The sequence below is a fragment of the Lepidochelys kempii genome, chromosome 11 (genome assembly GCF_965140285.1).
Source record: "Lepidochelys kempii isolate rLepKem1 chromosome 11, rLepKem1.hap1, whole genome shotgun sequence".
Lineage (NCBI taxonomy): Eukaryota > Metazoa > Chordata > Testudines > Cheloniidae > Lepidochelys > Lepidochelys kempii.
Window position 1 is genome coordinate 18,422,992 of NC_136390.1, and position 15,287 is coordinate 18,438,278.

At 41.8% G+C, this 15,287-nt stretch overlaps 1 protein-coding gene across 10 annotated transcripts in view; it reads left to right on the forward strand.

Moving 5' to 3' along the window:
- The first annotated feature begins 3,611 nt into the window (after positions 1–3,611).
- CCNT2 (cyclin T2) overlaps positions 3,612–15,287 on the forward strand; it is a 46,078-nt gene continuing 34,402 nt past the window's right edge. For 3 of the 10 annotated variants that reach the window (XM_073305308.2, XM_073305307.2, XM_073305311.1), the window contains exons 1-3: positions 3,618–4,091; positions 6,251–6,332; positions 10,066–10,092. In XM_073305308.2, coding sequence (XP_073161409.1) covers positions 3,805–4,091; positions 6,251–6,332; positions 10,066–10,092 — 396 coding nt within the window. In that variant the 5' untranslated portion in view covers positions 3,618–3,804. Of the gene's footprint in view, positions 4,092–6,250; positions 6,333–10,065; positions 14,412–15,287 lie in introns of those variants that run through there. The other 7 variants (XM_073305310.2, XM_073305309.2, XM_073305313.2 and 4 more) reach the window with 5 other exon arrangements.

The window sequence follows — 15,287 nt, forward strand, 5'->3', positions numbered from 1 at the left end:
TACTGTGGAAAGTATAGAAGATCTTTTTATACACACAAAGCATGAAAAAATGGGTGTTTACCACTACAAAAGGTTTTCTCTCCCCCCACCCCACTCTCCTGCTGGTAATAGCTTATCTAAAGTGATCACTCTCCTTACAATGTGTATGATAATCAAGGTGGGCCATTTCCAGCACAAATCCAGGGTTTAACAAGAATGTCTGAGGAGGGGGAGGGGGTAGGAAAAAACAAGGGGAAATAGGTTATCTTGCATAATGACTTAGCCACTCCCAGTCTCTATTCAAGCCTAAATTAATTGTATCCAATTTGCAAATGAATTCCAATTCAACAGTCTCTCGCTGGAGTCTGGTTTTGAAGTTTTTTTGTTGTAATATCGCAACTTTCATGTCTGTAATCACGTGACCAGAGAGACTCCAGCGAGAGACTGTTGAATTGGAATTCATTTGCAAATTGGATACAATTAATTTAGGCTTGAATAGAGACTGGGAGTGGCTAAGTCATTATGCAAGATAACCTATTTCCCCTTGTTTTTTCCTACCCCCTCCCCCTCCTCAGACATTCTTGTTAAACCCTGGATTTGTGCTGGAAATGGAAATTGTGGTACAGCTGCCAGGGATAGTAAGGGTAAAAAAAAACAAACAAACAAACAAACCCACACACGCTCGTTGATAGAAACAAGAACTCTGAAAAAAACCCAGAAAGTCGTTTATGACAAAGAGCCCTCTAGGTGGATTTTAAAACCTTGCCATACAGGAATTGATTATGAAGAGCCACATTCACTTTGTTCACCCCTTTTCCTGTTTGCTTTATGGTCCTTTGAATTCTGGAAAATCATTTTATATAAAGCAATTGTTAGAAAACCGCAATAAGCTGTTATTGTGCATGCCTGAAAATCTTGTGGGGTATTATAGCTGTTGGCAACCATTGTATGAAGAGTTGTTGCAAAAGTTTCCATGTATTACGTTTTTGGAAGGTTTAGCTGATACTTTTAATGATGAAGTTATTTCCTAGTAATAAAATGAATATGGTTATTATAGACAATCTAATGGAGTCTCCTTCTGAAAGTGGTAAAATTGAGAAATCCTTTACAAAATACATGCACCACAGGAACCTAAGTATTATGTACATTGTGCAAAACATGTTTTGTCAGGGGGAAAAAAAAGCCTAACGATTAATTTAAATAAGTATATGGTTCTTTTAAAAAAAAAAAAAAAAAAAAACCACATAAACTGCAAATAACCACTTTGGCCCAGCAAATGTACCCTGGTAAAACACAATTATTTTTGGAGGCTTTTGAGGATGCTACCAAAAATCTCTATGGGTACCTGCTGGTGGATTTAAATGCTTCAGTGCCTGAAGTCTTCAGGTTAAGAATGGGCCTTTTCCCCCTGACTGACCCTGTGTATACACCTTAAAAAAAACACACCATAAAAATTAGTTATTTTTATCAAACCCTCATTTTTAAAAAGAGCATCCCCCTGACAATCATGTCTAGCCGCGTGCAGAGAAACCTGGCTCTTTTAAAGATTCCTCAAAGCCAAACTGCAGCAAAGGAAAGCTATTCTCTGCTTGGCTTCTGACAACCTTGTAGCGACCACCTCAGAAATAGCGCTCAACATGTGAAAAGGAAACATTCCTCTGAAACCCCGACAAATAAGCGTACTAAAAAGAAAATGGGGGATTATTAAAAAGCTGAGTGATAAAAGGGTATCCCTCAAAAGAAAAAAGCTAATTGTAAAACAGGCCGGGGGCTTTATCGGTCCTTTGTTGAGCTTTGCACTCCCTCTGCCGTCAGCCCTTTTAATTAACGGATAATGGAACATGCTGAAAAATTGTACCTCGTTCCTAGCTATCAGAATAAATAAAACGCGCCTCTAGTGGTGAAAAAAAAGTATCAGAACCATCATCAAAAACCGCATACACTTCCATGTTAACCACAGAGAGCAGCGCCGTTGCAAACTGAGTCTCCGCTCTCATGTTTCCAGTTTTAAACAAAAAATGATGATTGGCGCACTCCTTGTCTGGGGTCAGATCAAAGGCGTACAGTGTGTAACCCTGGGCAAATTCACAATGATCCATCAAGAGTGATCGGTCTTTTACATATTTCCCAGTCGCCTGCACGAGCTGCATGTACTCCCTCACGCAGTTTCCATTCAGCAGCAGTTTTTCTTGAAAAAAATAAATCGCTGTGTAGAGGCCCCAAAATATCCAGCTTCCTGCTGCCAGCCATTAGTCTGGTCCGGCACACAAATCCCTCGTTACCTGCACCATCCAAAATGGTGCTTTCATGGGCCCCTGCTGTGTCTTTATAAAACCCTCCTGTTGAAACTGCGTAGCAAGGGCGTCATGGCTGTCATTCAGAATCAGCTCTATCAAGGCTCTGTAAGGGTAACAATTGTTGCTCTGACTGATAAGATGGTCGCCTCGAGTGACATCCAACTGGTTAAAAAGGTGGCGATGGGATTGTTTGTTATGGCAACCCAGGCGTCGTCATCAATATCTGAGCAATCTTCTTTTACCATCTTGCAGCACACGTACAGCAGCATGTTGTTAAGGTGTAAGTAATGATTCCCGAGTCCTGAAATAAAAAATTCTAGAGGGGCATTCACTGTTAAAGCGGCCAAAGGAGGAACTGCGACATAAAAGCTATTCTCTATGCTAGTTTGTGTGGGAGCTATTTGAAATAAATCGCGTTCTGATTTGGCACATTCTTCAGAGCCACAATGAATGAAAACCATTTTAAAATATATCCTTTTCCTGAGGGCAACACTCTGCTTCCTTTTCTTAGAGTGCCTTTTGGGTTTATGGTGGAGGCATCTTCTGGCAGCTTTTTTTTTTTTTTTTTTAAAGGGCCTAGGAGGCCCCTCCCACACCCAAACTCCCGCCCACACCCCTCACCCTCTCCTGTACCCCTACACTCTGCCCCAGCCTGGAGCCCCCTCCTGCACCCAGACTCCGTCCCAGAAAGAAACTAATATAACACCTGTTCTAAGGTAAGAAGTAGGCTATTTTGAATTCACTTAACTATATTCTACATGTTTTAAGACTGAAACGTAACCAAAGAAAAGCTTTATGTTAATTAAAAGGCAAGTTTAGTACTGCGTTAACAGCCTCGATGCCATAATGGTGAGCCTTTGTTTTAAATTAGGAAAAAGATTTGTACACAGGGGCTCCACAAAATCTAATCACCCCCGGCCCACAGGAGAGTTAACCGGGCCCTGCCCCCAGAGGGGGCTCCGGGGAAGGGAGCGGCTCCAGACCAAGCCCGGGAAGGAGGCAGGAGGACGGCTGGGGCTGAGCCTGAAGGGCAGCGGGGGAGGGGCGGCCGCTGGGCGAGCCCCAGGGTTGGGGTGAGGGAGGCCTGCTCCGGCCGAAGAGCGGGCCGCGGCGCGCGCACACACCCCGTCCGTCCCCTGAATGACGCGAAGCCGCTGCCCGCCGCAAGTCGGTGAGCGAGTCAAACGGTGACGCACGCCCCGCTACCCAACCAGCGCGCGCGCCAGCGGCCGCACAAGGGAGGAGAGGCACGGTGCTACCTCATTTCCGCTCGAGGCGGGACTTTTCTCAGGCTGCGGGGGAAGGGGCCGGCGTTGAGGCGCGGGGTGAGTGGCTCCTCTCCCTGCGCCCCACATCCGGGGCGGGCCACTGCACTGTACGGTGCCTCGATAGGCTTGTCCGCCGATGGCAACCTCGTAGACAACGTAACACGGCTTTCCTTGCGGCGCTCTCGCCAGACTCTATGGTTTTAGGCGGCTAGGTGGAATCCTGGCGGGGGCCGTCGCCCGGAGTTCTCGCGAGAACTAATATGGAGGGAGAAGAGGGGCCTGGCGCCGCGGCGGCTGGGCCGCCAGCGGGCGGGGCCGGAGGAGGAGGGGGAGGAAGTGTCATGGCGGCGGCTGCGAGCGGGTCTGGTGGCGCGGGCTCGGCGGTGCGGGGTGGCGGCTCCTCCGTGTCTGCATCGCGCTGGTTCTTCAGCCGGGAGCAGCTGGAGAACACGCCGACCCGGCGCTGCGGGGTGGAGGCCGACAAGGAGCTCTCGTATCGGCAGCAGGCGGCCAACCTCATCCAGGACATGGGCCAGCGCCTCAACGTGTATCCGACCGTGGAGACCGGGCCGGGCTGGGCGGGGCGAGGCCTGGGTGGCAGCCTCATCCGGCAGCTCAGCGCGTAGGTGGAGGGGAGCCGGGGCCGGCCTAGGGGCCGCAAGGCACCAGGTCCTGTGTGCCGAGAGGTACCGGCCGGGAGCCGGAGAGTGCCGGGGGCCTAGAGAGGAGGCGAGCGGGGGCCTGGCGCCGGGAAGGGAGCTGGGGCCTCGGTGTGGTGGAGGGGAGGCAGCGGGTGGGTCTGGGGGCGAGAGTTGTTGGCTCATCTCTCTGTTCCCGCATTACATTTTCTGAAACTCCCGGCTGATCCAGCCCTCCTCGGGGAGTGGGTCTGAGGCGTTATAACGTTCCCCAACTCTGTGCTGCCGGGTGTTGGGGACGGGGGAGATTGAAGGACATGCTTCTCAAGGTTGGGTCGGGATTCTTTCCCCCCATTGATATGACTGAACTCCAAAGTTGTTTTCATCTCCTTTGGCTTTTGCAGCTACTTTAACATTCTTAGTCCCTTAAAGCCAAACTTCTTCTCTCCCACCCCTTGAAATAAAAAGGAGAATGACATTTATTGAAGTTGAATATAGTGTTAGGAGGAAGAGCTGCATTTTAAGACCCTGTGTTTGTAGCTTAATTTTAGTTTATTTTCGACCATACTCCGGAAGGGCTCCCAGTTGTCTTACTGAGGGCTTGTCTACACTATGCAGCTTTTAGCGATAGGGCTGTGTCGACACAGCCTTGTTGCTAAGGGTATGTCCACACTACCCGTCGGATCAGCGCGCAGCGATTGATCCAGCAGGGGTTGATTGATTTTGTCTAGACACCATAAATCGATCCTGGAGCGCTCTCCCTGACTCCTGTACTCCACTGAGTTGAGAGGCTTAGGCAGAGTCCACAGTCGACTCACTGTAGTGAAGACACCACGGTGAGTAGATCTAAGTACGTTGACTTTAGCTACGTTATTCGCTTAGCTGAAGTTATGTAACTTAGATCAATCCCCCGCCCCCTCGCCAGTGTAGACCAGGGCTAAAACTCGCATGTGTAAATGCACTCTGTCAGTATTTTCTCCTTTTGCCTACTAAATACTTCCAGCCCCGTGAGTGGCATTAGCTTTGTCGGCAGGAGACCACTCCTGCCAACAAAGCCACATTCATGCTGCCACTTGCATTGGCAAAACTTTTGTCTTTTTGGCTTTTTTTAAGTACCTGTTAAAGACAAAAGTTTTGTCGACAATGTTGCAGTGTAGACAAGCCCTTAAAATTAGTCTCGCTCTCTCTCTCTTTCGTTTAATCCGAAAGCCATTATTCTAAACTTTTTCTCTTGTTTCAGAGTAGCAGCTGTCTTAGTCTGTATTCGCAAAAAGAAAAGGAGTACTTGTGGCACCTTAGAAACTAACAAATTTATTTGAGCATAAGCTTTCGTGAGCTACAGCTCACTTTGTCGGATGCAACAGACTGTAGCTCACAAAAGTTTATGATCAAATAAATTTGTTAGTCTCTAAGGTGCCACAAGTACTTTTCTTTTTTCTCTTGTGTTTTCAATTATACCTTTACAATTTCCCTCATTTAAATTGTCATATAGCATGATTGTAGACTTGGGAGTTTTTTCGTTGAGTATTAGGTTTTGTTAGAAGTACTGTATGTATAAACAATAGTTATTGTTCACAGGAAATGATCTGTTCCATTTCTCTTGGAATTAACATCCAATTACTATAAAAAGTTTTTGTTCAATTTGATTTTACAAGCTAGGATTCAGTGGGTTACAGTAGTTAGAAAAAAAGACTCTTAGCCTGCATAAACTTGTATAAAGGATACTTGAAAGAGTTATTTTAAAATGTTCAATACAGTAAAATTGTTCCTAGCAAGAGGATGCAATGTTAAAATGTTATCTGTCTAAAGATAAACCCTGAATTAGGGAGTCTCCTTCCAATGAATGAGATATCGTAAGTCTGGTTTTACAGTCTATGTGTTTGAAACAAATAGTAAATGTACCTTCACACCAGATTTATACTCTCAGTTTATTTCTGCTTTGTTAATTCAGTTATAGCTTTATTTAATAGAATAACATAAAAAGTATTTGTAGTAGGTAGAATTTCAACTTTATTGGTTATACGTTTTTTGTCTAGATGTGTAAAATTTCCTTAATCCCATCTTTCAGATCTCAGCTTACAATAAATACTGCAATTGTTTACATGCACAGGTTTTATATGCATCATTCCTTCACAAAATTTAATAGAAATGTAAGTAATGACTTTTATACTCTTAAACTATACTTGCACATAATTTTGAGGCAACAGCTGGCATAGCTTTCACATGTGATGCTGTCAGCATGTACAGTGTCATTGTATTTTAGAGTATTATAATTCTAGCTTCAGAATATGGTTTTAGAAACATTATTTGTAGTACTCTGATTTCAAGTGGAGACTATTTTAACAGGTAGTAATTAAAATTTAACTTCTGCTGTGTTCCTAAACTAGAGAAATAATGTGATAAACAGCAAGAATACACACTGACCAATCTTCTTGATTTTTCTATTGTAGATTTGTTGGTTAAACTCTCTGTCAATGTAGTTTAAAAGTCTGGGGATATGGGTAGAGACCTGTGCGGATACAAAATTTGTATCCGCATCTGATCTACAAACATGGTCCGAGGATATCCGCATATGCAGATATAAAGCTGATCTCCGCAGATTTGAAGGGCTCTAGATATGGGAACAAATATTACCTGATGCAGTTATGGTTTACGTTTAATTTACGTATACAGTAGAACCTCAAATTTATGATCACCTCAGGAATGGAGGATGTTTGTAAAGCCGAACAAAAAATATTATGGTTGTTCTTTCAAAAGTTTACAACTGAAATTTGACTTAATACAACTTTGAAACTTTACTTATGCAGAAGAAAGATGCTGCTTTTAACCATCTTAATTTAGATGAAACAAGCACAGAAAGAGTTTCCTTACATTGTCAAACCTTTTTTTAAACTTTCCTTTTATTTTTTTAGTATTTCACATTTAACACAGTACTGTACTGTATTTGGGGGGTTGGGTTGGGTTTGTCTGTTTTTTTTGGTCTCTGCTGTTGCCTGATTGCATACTTCCAGTTCCAAGTGAGGTGTGTGGTTGACTGGTCAGCTCATAACTCTGAGGTTCTACTGTACTTTGATTTGTAAAAGCCATGGTCAACTCGTATAACTCTTCTACCTTCGGTAACTCAATGGGCAGATACAGTAGATGGAAAAATCTCAAATCTGGCCTGAAAAGTAGCTCTTGCTGTCTTGTATGTAATTTACTGGTGAACTGGATGTTAAATCTTTAATAAAAATTCTGTTTGTGTTTGGATGTTTCTGTAACCAGTTCTGTTTGGAATATTTTTAAAAACTGGATCATGTGAAATCTCAAGCCTGTTTCTCCTGTCAGATATATTAGATGTGTTGGTAAAAAATATTTGTTTAGTGCTTATGTCTTTCATCATATGAAAATAGATCTTTTGGATTTGTTTTCTCTCCTTCCTCTCCCCCTCCCCCCCATATAAAGAATAGTCAATGGTGTAAGGAGGTATGTTGTTTAATGGCGTGGATGGTCTCTCTGAGCCCTGGCTACACTGTAAAAATAGTTTAAACACTGGTGTGAAACATAGTTGAGACCCAGGTGCATTAAGATTTTTTTGTGTCTTGATGGTAGAACAAGAAATAAGCCATATAAAATGACTGGACTACAAACAAATTAGCTAACCATGATTAATTATTTTTGCCACCTAGGAGTCTGTCAAATTTGCAGCAAGCTGGTTATCAAATAGTTAGAGTTTTAAACCACATCTACAAAAATGTTTAAGGCTTTTTATTATGTCTTGTACCTGGACTCGCTATTCTTCTTTGTATGAATGGAGAAAATCTGTGCTACAACCGTGTTAGAGGGCTACGTATTTATTTTATTGTGATATGTATCTAGCCTGAAATGAACTTCTTTAAAATAGCTTTTCATTCTCAGGGCAAGAATAGTGTTAAAAGTTTAGGACACAAGTGTATATCTATCAAAATCATGTTTAAATACGATTAGGTTATTTTGCATGGACAAGCCCTTTAAAGGTGTTTTTGGATTAATCCATCGAGGACAGTAAAAGGTTTGTATTACATCACTTTTTCTCATTTTGATAGATAAGTACATAGTCTAGTTCAGCAGTTCTTAAACTTCATTGCATTGCAACCCCCTTCTGACAACAAATATTACTACATGACTCCAGGCAGGGAGCCTGGAGCCTGAGCCTGACGCCTGTCACGTAGGGGGGCAAAGCCTGAGCACTGATGCCCTTGGTCTTCAACTTCAGCACAAGGCACCGGGGCTCAGGCTTCAGCTTCGGCGCCAGGTCCAGTGAGTCTAACGCTGACTCTGATGACCCTGTTGAAATGGGGTCACGACCATCTTTGGGTCACAACCCACAGTTTGAGGACTGCTGATCTAGTTGGTAATCCATGGCCAATTGAGTATAATCTAATGAGGCACCCAAAGGTTACTTTTGTGACTGTGGGCAGTTTATGGCCCTCCTCATTCAGGCAGAGTTGATTGGAGTGGAGATTTGAGTTTACATGATGTTTCCACAGCCCAGACTGGTGTAGCCTAAAAAAGAAATCCATTGGGTGGTAAACCAAGACACATCTAGCAACCAAGGCCAGCTTTTGGTAGTGACGAGAGTTTTCAGCACGGGGGGGGGGCAAACTTTTTGGCCCAAGGGCCCACATCTGGGTAAGGAAATTTTATGGCGGGCCATGATTGCTCACAAAATTGGTGGTTCGGGTGTGGGATGGGGTGAGGGATAGCTTTCACATTTCTGGGGTGGGGCCAGAAATTAGGAGTTCAGGGTGTGGGAGGGGGCTCTGGACGGAGGCAGGAGGTTGGTATGTCCGGGGGGGAGCTGGGGATGAGGGGTTGGGAGTGAGGAAGGTGATCTGGGCCAGCACTGAGGGGTTCGGCTGGTGGGAGGGGGATCAGGGCAGGGGGTTGGGGCATGGGAGGGGTTGGGCGCAGGCTCCAGGTGGCGCTCTACGTCAAGCATCTCCCAGAAGCAGCGGCATGTCCCCGATCTGGTTCCTAAGTGGAGGCGTGGCCAGGTGGCTCTGTTTGCTGCCCTGTCCGCAGGCGCTGCCCTGTCCGCAGTTCCCATTGGCCATGGTTCCTGGCCAATGGGAGCTGTGCGGGCAGTGTGAAGAGTCCCCTGGCTGCTCCTGTGCATAGGAGCTGGAACGGGGCATGCTGCTGCTTCTCGGAGCTGCACGGAGTGGGGCAAGGCCCTGACCCTCCTCCCTGGCTGGAGCGCCCGAGCGGAGCAAGCCCCAGACCCTGCTCCCCAGTGGGAGCCTTAGGGCCGGATTAAAACACCTGGAGGGCCGGATGCAGCCCCCAGGCCGTAGTTTGCCCACCTCTGCTTTAGCCACTATATTCTACCTTCAACTGGACATTTTTCTATACAAAAAAAGAAAAGGAGTACTTGTGGCACCTTAGAGACTAACCAATTTATTTGAGCATGAGCTTTCGTGAGCTACAGTGAGCTGTAGCTCACGAAAGCTTATGCTCAAATAAATTGGTTAGTCTCTAAGGTGCCACAAGTACTCCTTTTCTTTTTGCAAATACAGACTAACATGGCTGTTACTCTGAAACTAGTCTATACAGTCACTTAGTTCTTAGAATTGCTAGCACATCTGTAACTTGTAAGCAGAGCTGCATTAAATTTCTTATGGGTCAGTTCTATGCAGCCTTCAGTTTCAGAAAAGCTACGTTTATGAAAGGATAATGTTGTAACTTATTAATAGAACTAAAAGTTAAAAAGCTAGCACATATCTTTCAGAGAACTTATACGCGTGTCTCCAAATAACTTTCTGTATTTGCTATGAATGTTATGTTAGACAGTGGTTTTTATATTTGTATTGATGCATAGGCATCAAATGCACTGCCTCATTTTTTCTTTTCCTATTCTTTTAGGGTGAAGGGAGTGGTCTCAAAGTGAATGTGAGTCACTTTTAAATTCATACTCCCAGGCCATCTGGCAGGTTCTTTGTAGACAGGGCAAAGGCCAAAGGCTGTTATGAATACTTAGTAAATGTTATCCAAATCTTCAGAGTGCTTGGCCAGCTGAAAATTTAACTACTACATTCATTTACTGCAAGAAGAAACTAACTGTTAGAAATTAAAATTGTACAAGGTACTAATGATCTTAAAGCTAAAGCCTATCTGACATTTTTTATCGAATATGCATGTCTAATGGTTCTTCGACTTACATGAAAGCTAATGCTTACTCATGAAAACAAGAAATAGGAAGCCTGGGGATAAAAATTAGCTGCCAAAATTTACAATAGGTTGAGTTGTGGCTGCAAGAATCAATTCAGATTGTAAGGCTTAAGCCTTCATTCCCTTTTTATTGGTAAACTGAATTTCCTTTAACTATTCTACACTAAACTTATGTATTTATTCCTTAAGTACCACTTGATTATGCATGTAAGTAGATCATGCAAATACATACATATTTATAGGCAAAAATCTCTACTCCATGATGGCCATTGCTAAATGTTATAATATCTAATATAAGATCTGCTGAAAGAAACTATTCAGTGATACATTTTTATTGGCTCAGTTCTGTTTCTGCAGTTTTCAAAATGATAGCAACTTTGTAGTAAATTCTTAAAATCTTGAAGGAAGTCAGAATGGCTATCTTGCAATGGTTTCAGCAGTAGTTTCAGGTTAGGTTTTGTATATCCTGGCATTGAAGCAGCATAACAGCCATTTTTAAACTCTCTAAATTTTTGTTTGGTCAGTAGAGACCAACCGTAAGTTTAATAAATTTTTATCTAGATCCATACTCTACCTTTAGAACAGTAATAGCTAGTTTTCACTGGTCAGGCAAACCATGTAGAAACGAAGTTTAGCATGAAATTTATCATTAGTGCAGCTGATGCTTTCAAAGTCAATGTTGACAGAGACTTAACTTTTGGTTTGCTGGTTAACTATTTTAACACCATAAGGTCTATACTCTTGTTAAAAGAAGATGCAGCAGACACACTGCAAACTATTCCCATAACAGGTTTAAAAAACTGTTTCATCATTACATTCATACGAGGCATCAACTGTAACTTGGCTTCAGTTTTGTATTAATTGGAGACATCATTTTTGCCTGTTTCCAAATGCAGAAATGAGAAGAGAACCTTGGCACATGGGAAATGGGAGGTAAAACACCCAAGATGCACTCTTAAACTTGAAACTCTTAAAACACTCAAATCACTTTGTAGAAATACTGTACCAGATAACCAGGCTAAGAAGTATCCAGTGCACTTAACATATGATGCCCTGTCATTGTTTAATTTCACACATGTTAGAATCCTGGTAAAGTGCCTAAACACTAAAATGATGGATTGGCTTTATATAAATACTTAAGATAGACTGTAGGTGTGATTAAGCTGTTCTTCCTCCTAATTATTGCATTTCAAAGAGTTAAAATATTTTGATACCCAATTATGGAAGTTCTCAGAGTATTCATAGCTTTGGCTGTATTACAGTGATTGCCTTGTTGATTACCTTCCCTCCTCCCCCCTACCCCCCCCCCCCCGCACAATCTCATAACATCTCCGTGGCATGTAAGGCAATCATAGGAAAGTAATATTGTAAAAGCAATGAATGTTTTTAGCAGTTCTTAATGAAATTTGGCTGCTGGAAATGCCAGAATCCAACTCTGTGGACCATAGTTTGAAAAATCTAGCATAATCTATAACCACTTAACTTTCAAGATCTGGTTAAACATTAGTACGTCCACACTGTATTGAGCTTGAAAACAATATATTAATAGTCTAGATGTTTTTGTCTTTATCTAATATGCTTTTTTTTAAGCTGGCAAAACTTTTTATCGAGAGAGCCTTATGGACAAGGTCCCTGCAGTAAATTGTGGTCCATATTGGAGATGAATTCTAAGACCATTCCATGCGCCTGCAATCCATCATGTAGGCTTGACAAGACTATTATTTAATCACAGTCAAATGTTCCAGCACGCTTCATTGTGTTTTGCGTTTTCCTGCATTAAAATAACTCAGTTAAGTAATTTGTATTTTTGTTGTTAGACATAAGCATCTATTTAAGGCCGAGCCTATTGGTGACCATAAAATCTTACTTTTTTGTTGCTGTTCTAATGAATTTGTGCTTAAAAATATTTGACTGTCCTTGATATTATTTGACTAGTCAGTTGGCCATTTATTTTTGGACTAGTCAAATATCCAACCCGTCGTCAAGAATTATTTTTAAAAACAGTGTTGTACCTTTTCTTTTATTTCCAATGGGATTTGGCTCCTAACTGCCACAGCCACTTTTGAAAATGGATTTACATTTAGGCATCTTTGGAAATTTTACTCTATAATCTGTCCGGAGGAGTATATCCAGGGCAAATGCTTAAATTTATTTAAATTGTTCATTTTGTGCTATCTTAAAAATGGTGGTGTTTCCATAAAAGAAGGTTGCAACTTTCCTGTCAAGTTCAAGTCTTCGCTGTTCAGGTTTTCTGGCATAATCACATCAATTATGCTGTATTTCTGTGTCAAAAATTATTGAAGCTAATATCAAAGAGCTGCTGGAAGACCTGAAACAGAGGCTTAAATTATTCTTGTGGCTACATTTTGATGACTCTCAAATGTCTCAAAATAAAATTAACTACATCAATGTTCGCTCTTCCACTTCAGTAGGTTAAGCTCCATTCAATGGCACAGATATTGAATAATCTGGAAAGCCAGACTTTTCTAGGCTCTTTAGATAATGGATCCTTTTTATCTTGACAACCTTTACATTTTACTTCTAAAGAACTCTATTTACTATTTTAGCCAAAGCAATAACTTGTTTCATACTATTTTAACTTCAGAAATTTTGAGTCAAATAAAACTGTACACTATACCAACCACTTATTTGCAGCATTGATTGAGAACTTTTACACTTACCACAGTTCATATGAGAAACCACCCAGTGAACTCAATGCTGAAAACTAAAAGGAGCTAGCCAACTTTACGTAAGCCTAAGTTTTCAGAAGCCCTGTCCACCTTCCTAAGTTCAGGACTCCACACAGTCCCATCTCCAACAGCCAATGAGTTGCTTTCCAGTAACTGGTAACTCCCCTTATTTCCCCTTCCTCATTGATGCTTCTAGGCCAGTGGTCCCCAAACTGTGGGGGACACAAAGGAATGTTGTGGGGGGGGGGAGGACATGGTGGGGCCCGGGCCAGGCCCCACGGCGGAGCATGGAGGGAGTGTCACCTGTTCCTGCTCCTGGCCCAGCTGTAGCCCTGGCCCTGACTGCAGCTGTGTTCCCAGCCATGACCCTGACTGTGGCCTCACTCTTGGCTCCAGCTCGGAGGTCCTGTGGGGGGCACCAGGTAAAAAGTTTGGGGAACACTGTTCTAGACAGTTCTATAGTTTACTGCCTACCCATCAGAATAACAAATGTCCCTATCACTTCCATTTTAACTTTTTAAGCTAGGTAAGTTTAAGATTGAAATTAGAGCCTTAAATTCTTAATATAAAAACAAAATATGTTCATATAAATATTTCAGTGACATAACATCAACAAATATCAGTGTTTTCACAGCCCTAGGTACTCAACCCGTACAAGTACATTTGTAAGGAAGACAGCAGGTTTTAAATACCAAGTGAATGACTATATTTGGAGAGCCATATCTACATATTTTAATAACTGGCATTTCCAGAAATGTGAACACTGAGATTTTAAATCAGTTTAACAATGATGTTCTCATTGAATTACATGCTGCACAAAGAGCACAGGCATCTTCACTTTTTCTGTGGAATTGTCTGTTTTGATTGACGGTCAAAAATGGGATTCCTGCCACCTGCCAAAATCCTCTTACACCATTTTATTAACCTTGTCTCCAGAGTTCTTTAAATCTGAGGTATATGTTAACATCATGCTGTCTTAAACTTAATGTGATATTTTTTATTTTTATTTTTTAGAAAAGGCATGAAAGTATTTTCACTTTGCAGTAGATGATATTTGCTACTTTCTGTACATACTGTAGTGGCTGTATAGTAACTGATAAAACACTCTTTTAATACGTTATTTTAGGTTTGATTAAACTTGACTGAAGTGAAATTCAGAAATCTTTATTTTTCTCCTCACAGAACTCATTCTCAGACTTAGTCATCTTTAAGCCTTTTTTATTTAGATCATCCAAATGGTTTCCTTTTAAAACTTCAAGCTTGGCATACTTATAGTCTTCAGTGAGGAGTTATATACTGCTAGAGGTAATGATTGGTGAGCTACTGCTGAGAGGCTACCTACCCTCACAAGTGAGTAGTTAAAATGAAATATTTAAAAATTCATCCAGAAGGAATTTTATTCTGCACATTTTCCTGATGGTTTTATGATGAGTTTGAGTGACAAATCACTTGCATTCCCCTTATATTTAGGCTATGTCTGTTTTCAGTTGTATTAACTAGAGTTAAGACTGTATCAAAAAGTTCAGTATAGACAAGGCACAAGACTAATAAGGATGGCAGTTCTAATGACAGATACCTGATGCTGATCTGTCCACGAGGAAACTGAAACTAACCCATTTTACTTAAGCTAAGAAACAGCTGCAAACGGTGATTAAATTGTTAAAAAGGAAGGCCTGAGAAGATGGAGCTCTCTTAAACATTTGTGCTGTTCCAACTCTTGGCAGTTTGACCAGAATATTTCCTGATAATCAGGTTATAGCTGCAAACTGAATGCCTCTTTCTTATTACTTAAATGGAAATTTTTTTTAAAATGTGTCTTTTGATAAAAGGAATGTGAGCTCTTTGTATCTCACCACCTAACCTTAAGTACCTCTATTATGCTCTAAAGTGAAAGGTATGAAATAAAATATCATCAGAATAAAATTTTAAGTATTCATGGTAGGTGGATCTCCATTTAGGTTGCTCAGCTGTCCTTGGTATCTTGAAGAGTATGTGTTCCTCACTGACATGCTATGTCTGAAGTTTCAAGGAAGCCATTTCATATCTGAATAAGTATCTTCAAAAATGGTTAACTTGAGTAACAATACCAAAAAACTCTAGCTTAGACAAAGCCATGGAAATCAAGGATTGAATGGACATGGAGATCTCTCACCTTTGGAAGTGGTCCTGCTCAGTAAAAGTTGAGGCACACTGAGAAGTTGATGGATGGAGGAAGCATTCTAATTC